Genomic DNA, 9,469 nt, shown 5'->3' on the forward strand with positions numbered 1-9,469 from the left:
ATATTTGCATTACCTTCTTGAGTAACTGTACATATAGTAAAAAACATAATTTAATAACAATATAACTAAAAATTATATATATATATATATATATATATATATATATATATATATATATATATATATATATATATATGTATATATATATATATATATATATATATATATATATATATATATATATATATATTCTATTACTTACATATTTTTAAGTTATTCACAAGCAAACGCAAGCATTTTCTTTTGGTAAATAGAATTATATATTTCATAACGGCCATTATCGAGCTCAATAGTGGAGCTAAATCTTCAGTGATATTTGAAATTCCATTAGATTTCTTTATAATGTACAACGTTTGTGGAATCATGACAGAAAGTAGTATGAAAAGCGTCAAGATGAATTTAAGCCACTGCTTAAAATCATCATTTTCTTTCTCAGACCAAATTCCCAACCCTTTTAATAATAAAAAAATTAATTTTACAAATGTACTTTCGATTGTGTTTGTCCGACATGGAGCAATAAAACTTCTACATCGTTTTAAACAGCACCGATACATTTCGATTCTATGATATGTCTGAAGAAAATGAAAATATTTTACTAGACACTTAAATTTTAATCGATCAAGTTAAAACTCTTGATCGATGGGCGTCGGAACAATATGCTTCGAAAATAATTAAATTAATCGGAGCTAAAATTTTACTATACGTACATACATACATATATCATTATATAAAAAAAGAAAAAAACTTCTATATATACTGTTTGCTATCAATGCCTCCTCTTGGCAAATTAGTCTCTGAGCATTCGGCGCCATCTATTGAAAATTTATTTAATTAATTTTTCTATTGGTGTTTTATATTGTTTATATGTAAGTAGGTAGTTGTTTTTACCATTGTTTTTCATACTAAACAATTAAATATAAATATTACATTTAATATATGTAAATGGAATTGAAAGAAAAATACGACCGCGTGCGGATCGAACACAGAACCGGCACATTTCTTTTAATTTTTTTATAGCTTAATATACCATAATCCATGCGATGATATTTCATCGGGTACAACACTAATATACCATAAAATTGAAAAACAGAAAAATGTTAGTCATTTACTGATTTAACATACAAGTATAATAACAGATCATAATTTTATGAAAATAAATTTCCCTAGTACCCTTTAAATACATATCGATTTAATAAAGAGCCAAACATATATAATTAAACCAAATTTACTAGAAATTTTACAATCAATTTTCCTTGTCAATTACAATCAATTTTCCTTAAACGATATGCTACTTGTACTTAAATATAATGCCATATATTATAATTAATATTGAAAATATTCCCATAGACTTACATATGTAGATTGTATACATGTATATGAAAAGTAATTAATTAATAAATTGAATAAAAAAATGGGAAATTAGGATGGTACACTTATGTGATCTGCATGATAAATCAGCAGGTTAATTGAGATCGATATAGGCTTATGGTTTACACAGTTGATTGCATCAACTCATGCGATAATGGTACTTAATTGCCTTTAAATATTCAAAGATGCACGGTCAAAGCCATAATCCAACAAACATCGCTAATCTTAAGCACTACATATACAAAATGTGATTACAGTAAACATATTATATGTATAAACCAAACATAATGACATATCATCGCCTTGTATTTAAATTCTGCAAAATATTATAATAAGAATATGTAGTTTTCATGACCTGAAACAAAAAATAATAATTTTTACAGTCATATTCAAAATGTTTTTTTTATTTGATCTAATTTATGTTTGCAACCTGTGCAAAGCTTGCATGTGACATGAAATTAAACTTAGCTATCGTTGTGCTGAGTGGCTTTTGAGATCTTTGTATGACCAATAGTATAGATCGTCTAAACCGTGGACCATATTTGTACCAATGGCAATTATACGCAGCTATACCTATACGTGAATGCTGAAATAAAAATAGTATGAATCATTAACTTAACCATTGTGCCATATAAATTTCAACGACTACCTCATCAATGATCATTTGACCGTATTTCGTTAGCATGGATAGTTGCACTACCAAAGACATGATGAATATAGTCATCGAAGTACTCCGTATCAGATTATCATTCTTTTAAATGCACATAAACAAGTATAAATACAAACTTTTAATAGATATTATAAATGTTTATGATGTGATAAATTCCTCACCAATGAAATTTGGAATAATAAGAAGCAAATCGTAATGGAGCTGAACGAATACAAGAGCACGGATTGCAACCCAAAAATTTCCTCCAATTGGTGAATATATCCCAGCAATACATTATGACGTGCTATACATTTATTCAGTCGAATTGTTGCCGCTGACTCGGATAAATATCGGATTTTATTTTTTTCTTGCTGTGTGTTATGATTTACAATGCCAACGTTGGCGAAATCTTTCTGCAAAATGTTCAGATGGGCGACGATGTGCACGGTTAAAGACATAAAAATAGTGTCACTACCACAAATACCAAAAATTGAAAACATCTTTAATAAAATGAAGAAAATTCGAACGAAAGCTTTTGTTAAATCTGAGGTGGATGTATTCCTAAAAGGCAAAGAAAATTAAGATTTTTGTTCTTAATAAAATTATGATAAATTAACTATTTTATATTCAATAAACATATAATAAAATTATGTACAATATAACATACAATTCCTTTGATAAAGGAAGAATTTCATCGCTAGACGTTCCCATAATTTTCTGGTATATATTTAAGATCAGTAAATCGATAACTATAGTATTGAAATAATACATCATACTATAAATAAATACACATCTTTGACTTAAATGATTTGCTTGTATTAGATTTTTGTTTCGTTTCAACGCATCTAAAAAATATCATACATATATTGACAAATCAAATAAAAATTATATATTTAAGATACAAATATATTTAAGAAATAAATACATACATAAGTTCCAATCACACTGTAACTTTTCTATGAGGTCTAATAATTTTTTTCGGCTGTAGAACAATTTAAAATATTTCAAAATAGTTAAGATCGCACTAGAGGTAGGAGTTAAAGCTCCAATTACGGCTTGCAAATTATAAGAATTATATGCCACAACTATACCGGCGAACATGTAGAATAAGCTATTTAATATTTGACTGTAAAAAATACAATTACTTAACCAAAAGTTTTCAGTAGTTTTATTGGATAACGCTCGTATTCCAATAGTTTGTAATAGGTAAATATTAAACGATACGATTTTGTGCTGCTTCATATGCTTATTCAATCCGTGTGTAATGAAATGAAAAGGTTTACACAATTTATAAAACACTCTCCGAAACAACATTGCGATACAAGTGTGAATCTAAAATGATGGAAAGATGTTGTATGGAAATGTTAAAAAAATCGTGAATTTCTCTATATATACCCATTGAAAAAAATTCTTGTGTTATTTTTTAACTACTTTTTATTGCCAATTATGTAATAAATTAATCCCAACCTGTACAATTATATTTGGTATTATATACGAGACATATAATCAATCCGGTAATTATTTTACAAAGGTACTTTATTATTCAGAGTTATTATTGGTAAGTAATTATGTAATTTTGACATTTAAAACCAATTAGACGGGAAAATGTACAAATGGAGTTTTAAATAATGAATTGAATTATTTAAATGAGTTCAATTTTAATATTACGGCAACATTTGTTAGGAAGTCCAAACCTTTGAAAATTTGATTATATCTAGTATTATTTCGGCAATTATTACTAAACTAGTGTTGTACCAGATGAAATATCATCGCATGGGTGTTAGCATATTAATTTATTAAATAAAAAAAATAAAAGTAATGTTTCGGTCCTATGTTCTATCCGCACGCAGTCAAATTTTTTTTAAAAAACTCTTAAATATATTTAATTTAATATTTACATAAATTTTAAATAAATTTTAAATAAATTTTCTTAAATTTAACTAACTCTTAAATAAATAACTCTTAAATAAATTTTCAATAAATGGCGGTAAACGCTTAGAGACTTAGCGCCGTCTATTTGCCTAGAGGAAACATTGGTAGCAAGCAGTATATATATAGGTTTTTTTAGCATATATATAGAAGGTTTAGCTGTGACGTACATATGTATGTCGAATCGAAACGACTATTATAGTACGGTGAGCGTTATCTCAGACAGACAGACAGACAGACAAAATATCGATATTATATATGTATATGACAATATACTTGATCATAAGATTAAAGCTGTATTTTAATATAAAATTGTGCTAAACACGTCCAAAGCATTCGTTAGTGTGTCCAAACTATATGAAAGTTCATTCAAAGGGACATCAAAGTTCGGAGCAACATCGAGCCAGGCCTGTTCAACATCTATTTGAGGAATATAAGAAAAAAACGAAAATGTGACAATATACTAATACGACGTGAGTAGATAATAGAGCGTCGCAAATAATTTCGTAATTTCAGTGCCCAAGTGGTGTTAGTTTTTCCTTTTTCGCTTTTCACGTGGGATTCAGCAACAATTCCAAGGTTTCAAACACATCGTATGTGGGTCAAAAACGTAGGTTTCGAATTTGCGACCGATCGCTTCATCGAACGTTACAAATAATTACGCATGGTTAACATGACCGAATTTTTCATTGTAAGCGTGAGACTTTTCCTGTGTAGAAATGGTTAAGCTTTTGTTCAAAAATTCTCATCTGTACATATATGTATATTAATATTCAATAAAAACACAACTTCATATATATTATATGTATATACTTCGTATATAGATAAAGTAAACGCATACATTCGTATTGGAGTTGCCTTCTTCAATAATCATAATGTATGTATGTAGTAGTTAAGAATAATCATTTATTGCATAAATATTACGCAAAATATTGAGGATAGTTTGTTATCGATCAGGATAACTTTCACAACGTTTAACCGACAAAAACCCAATCTAACCATAGGTAAGTAGTGCGTTGGTGTGACTCACAAAATTGTGTGAGCGTAAAAATTGCATAATGATTATGTTGCTAGTTACAGATACGTTTTCAAAGACATGATTATCTATCGCAAATTGGTAATTAAAATTTGTATAATATAAAGTAGCAACTATACGAATGAAAAAATGTTGTGAGATTTTGCAAGTATTTTACTAACAATACGCGTTAGGAAATTGGAAGGGCTAATTGTGTAATGTCTTGTTTGTTTGCATGTACATATATTCCCACACACAGTAATAAAAGTCTAAATGTATAAATGGGTCATTTAATGTTTCTTTCATATTAACATATCAATAAAACTATCTTGGATCAACTTTGCAAGGTATTCGTATGTAAATTTAGTATGAAATCATTTGAAAATAATAATAGAATTACATTTACACTATATTCTTTGTTTACTGTTTTAAAACTGTAAAAATGATAGTGAAGCAAAGTTGATTTAACTATTTTTCAGGGAATATGGTGGTTTAGGTATATAAAATAAAATATTATTAAAGTCGCAATTATTGATATAAAAAATAAAATCATAATCCATACATATGTATGTATGTGTGTACATCATATGTACATATATGTATATAATAGCGTTATTCTGTGTGTCTGTGTATGTCTCCGTATATGTGTCTGTGTGAGATAACGCTCGCCATACTATAATAGTATTATCGATTCGACTTATGCAAAAAAATACTGCCAACAAAACGTACTATATGTAGTGTTTCCTACCAATATTTCCTCTAGGAAAATAAGTTTTGGAGCAATTAGCGCCATCTATTGAAAATTTATTTAGTTAACTAGCTGAGCATGGCATGCATTGCAATGCCACAATAACGCGTGCAATTCCTGTTCCCGTTCCAGTTTCTCGATGTGTTACGATAAGTTAATGTTTCAGTTTCAAATTAATACTTAAAAATCAAATTAAATTACAGTAATAATAATTTGTCGGAAAAACGCCGGCGACGAATACAATTGAAAATATTCTATTTTTAGTTTACTAACAACGCAGGTGGCGACGCGAACACATTTGTAATTATTGCGTTGTAATGTCACTCTTTCCTTTTCCCCGTTCCCGTTCCCGTTTTTGGGTGTTTTTATTTACGTTATTTTATATGCATGCGGTTCTTTGTTTACGCCGGACCACGCGTTAATAAAATCTGACATTCACTGGTGTTTTAATTTCTCGCTTTTCTCCTGGACTTCGAATTCGTTTTTCAACTGGCTTTCTTTCTTACTTGCTGACGCTACTGGCTTCCTGATTTTTGTTTTTTTTTTCATGAACTGACTTTTTCTCGGATATGTGTTTGACCCGGCTTTAAAAAATTGAACATGGTTCGTAAACAAATATTGACCCCTCTCCGTTTTCAACCCCCTCGGTCCTCGCCCGTCGCTCATTTCAGTCTCACTGTCTCAGTTCTCGCGTATCTGTTAAATCAATAAAGACCAACCCTAACAACCTAATCATAAACGAAAAGGGCCAAGCCTAACTAAACCTAACCTAACCTGACCGTTAAATAAATAAGTGTTGGCTGCTAAGATCTTAGATCTATCATCCAACTGTCATAAATTATAATTTATTTGGTTTTACTCATCATTTATATAGCCAGCAGTTTGGCTTAGTGATAGCGTATATATTTAGCATCACTGAGGTCATAGGTTCGTGTCCTCGCCACTGCTGGTTAGATTTGGGGGTTTTGTGACTCCAAATCGATCGTTTCTCTATCAGAGTTTGCCAATTTTATCTGATCATTGCTGAAACGGTTCCTGAAAATTGGTATTAAAAAATCTAATCCTGTTGTCACAAAAATCTGCCCGTATTAATTATACACAGTAATCTGAAATCCATAGATGTCACTATGATTATTATTTCTGATTAATTTGTTATATTCTATATATTCTGATTGTATATGTATGTATTACAGTATTTCTGATTTCTGATTGTTTATGTATTTCATTAACGTACACCCGTCGCATTGAAGCAAATCTGTAATGGCGAGTGTGTATTGATTTGTGACAATAAAATAAATAAAATAAATAAATTTATATATTTTATCCGATCACTTATTTAATTAATTACTGGTCGAAAAATTGTAATTTACTGATCGAAAAATTAATATTTACTGATCATTTACATATATTATTTAACTGATCACTTATTTAATAAATTACTGGTCATTAATTTTAATTTTTAACTGATCATTTTAGTTATTTTGAACCCACCCTAATTATTTCCCTGTATTTATCAAGAAGAAATTAAATGAGTACACTTAATCTTGATAAACAAAACTTGTTGCATCACGAGCAAATTTCGTTCGGCAAATGAGCGTTTCCTTGATGTTTAAAACTTTACGTATAAGGTCATCGCCCACAGTCATTCAAACTTCAAATGAAAATAAAAAATAAAACGAGAGAAAGAAAATGTTATCATCGTTTTTATGACATCGACCAACTGACCTCTCCGCTAATGCCATAGTCGAATATTTATTTGGGTGAACCGGTGACGACGTTTTCGATAGCTTTTCACTTTCGTTCGAAGCGCCAATACGTAATAAATATTGATCCATATTCAATCACAATTGAATCCGCTTGAATACATATCTATTTAAAAAAAAAACGAGAAATTCAAACAATGGAATGATAGTTGAACGTTTAAATTTGCAATTCAATCGTGACGTCTAGTCTTTATGTTCGCTTTGGTGACTTTGAACGTTTAGTCTATACCGAAATGCGATAGTTTCACCAAACCTTCAAAACCAAATTATATAAGACAAGTCAGTATAAGTAAATCAACGAACAGCTTTTAAAAGGGCTGGCTAGAGAAATTATTTTTTAATATGCTATTTATATCCACCATAGGCATGGTTCTATTTTTTTGATTAATCAAAAAATCAAATTAATCAAAAATAAAAAAAATAGAACCATGCCTATGGTGGATATAAATAGCATATTAAAAAATAATTTCTCTAGTGCCATAATTGAGGAAGGGAGAAGACTAATACGTTTGTATGGACAAGGCGCTGGGGTCCTGAAACGACCTATATTAATCCAGAAGCAAAATTGATAATTATTGTTACATTTAATTGGTTCCATAAGTTAGTGCCCCAATAATTTCCCTAGTTTTCAAAGTTGATATGAAACTAGTAATTCACTTTAAATTTCAGTAGCATCCACGTAATTACCTAATAAAGAAAACCATTCGAGTTGGCTGGTAAAAGTTGGAGAAATGAAAAATAGGTAATTTTTTTCGAAAACGTGCTTTTTTTTAGATATTTTTAAACATGAAAGAAAAACGCTTGTACGACAAATATGTACCGTCGCGTCTCTTCGCAAACCTCACCTTCTTGAGTGTTTTCGGTGATATTTTATCCTCTTGTTGACATAGGTTTCTCAGTGATTCCCATATTTGAAGAAGAGTGGGAGAAACTTGTCAAAATACTAAGATTGTACGAATTAACAATGACATGAAGATACGCATCTCACATTTGGAGTCCATATATACGTCCCGTACCGCATGTTTGAGTGTGCTCTTAGCATTATACATATACTGTGAGATTCTAAATTCAAAACTATAGCTTGAAATATTGAACAAATAAAAGAAAACACTCATTTTATATATTATAGATAAATATTATTGAACGAGAAGAAAAAAAACGAAGATTCATCACATTGCAATTGATGACAAGTGTGCCAACTTCAGTTTTAGATTCCAAGGGCGAAAACACACTGAGTGGTATGTGGTACGTGTTTTTTTAGATACTTTAAAACATTCGAAAATAAAGTAAAAATGCAGCACACCTAGCCCATATATGTACATGGTACACAGTCCCAAAAATCATTCCCTGGAGTTTTTTCGGTGATACTTTATCCTTGTATTTTATTTTATTATTATTTTATGTTTTATTATACACATTTTATATACCAGGAAGGTCTAACGGGTTAACCCCAATGCGCCTTCCTGGCCAATTGCAACCAATGCAGCATTTTTACAAGGCTTTTCTTTGTTTTATTATTACATAAGTCGCTGAATTACGAGACAATGAAAACTCGAAATTAACGAGACATATACATATGTATTTTAACTTGTACATAAATTTTATTATACATTAATCATACTCAACTAGTGGTGACATAGTAGGTAGGAAGGTTTCTAGCCAATTTAATCGAAGAGCCGTTTCAACAATGAAATCAGAAAAATTGGCAAACTATGATAGGTGACGATCGACCTGGAGTCACAAATATCCAAGTCTGTCCAGCAGCATTACAGATATACTCAGAATAAACTATTTTCAATCGGGATCGAAACCGGCGCCTCTCGGTGCTAGGCAAAAGTCCAACCACCGAGCCATGCTGCTGGCTTTATCATTTATGCTGACAGTGATCGATAACGGTGAATCCCATATTCGAAGAAATGTAGGAGAAACATATGCACTCTGCACGTGCAACTACACCAGATTCGGTTTGGGGAACACTCACTGTCAATTCAGTGTGT

At 30.3% G+C, this 9,469-nt stretch overlaps 1 protein-coding gene across 1 annotated transcript; it reads right to left on the bottom strand.

The window, feature by feature from the left end:
• Nucleotides 1-1,663: 1,663 nt before the first annotated feature.
• LOC143910751 (odorant receptor 4-like) lies at nt 1,664-7,544 on the bottom strand. Its single transcript, XM_077429347.1, has 5 exons — nt 7,435-7,544; nt 7,201-7,213; nt 2,018-2,119; nt 1,799-1,954; nt 1,664-1,723 (listed from the first exon to the last, which is right to left on the bottom strand). Exons 1-5 carry the CDS (start codon nt 7,542-7,544, stop codon nt 1,664-1,666), a joined length of 441 nt encoding a protein of 146 aa, XP_077285473.1.
• Nucleotides 7,545-9,469: the final 1,925 nt, after the last annotated feature.

Source organism: Arctopsyche grandis, chromosome 4 (assembly GCF_051622035.1).
Source record: "Arctopsyche grandis isolate Sample6627 chromosome 4, ASM5162203v2, whole genome shotgun sequence".
NCBI lineage: Eukaryota > Metazoa > Arthropoda > Insecta > Trichoptera > Hydropsychidae > Arctopsyche > Arctopsyche grandis.

What these genes read in the sequence shown, in the direction of transcription:
- LOC143910751 (XM_077429347.1), bottom strand. Translation starts at nt 7,544, where the DNA reads ATGGATCAATATTTATTACGTATTGGCGCTTCGAACGAAAGTGAAAAG. An exon ending in GTCAAATGATCATTGATGAG is followed by an intron (nt 1,955 to 2,017) that starts GTAGTCGTTGAA and finishes TTTTTATTTCAG; the next exon opens with CATTCACGTATAGGTATAGC. An exon ending in CACATGCAAGCTTTGCACAG is followed by an intron (nt 1,724 to 1,798) that starts GTTGCAAACATA and finishes TTTTTGTTTCAG; the next exon opens with GTCATGAAAACTACATATTC.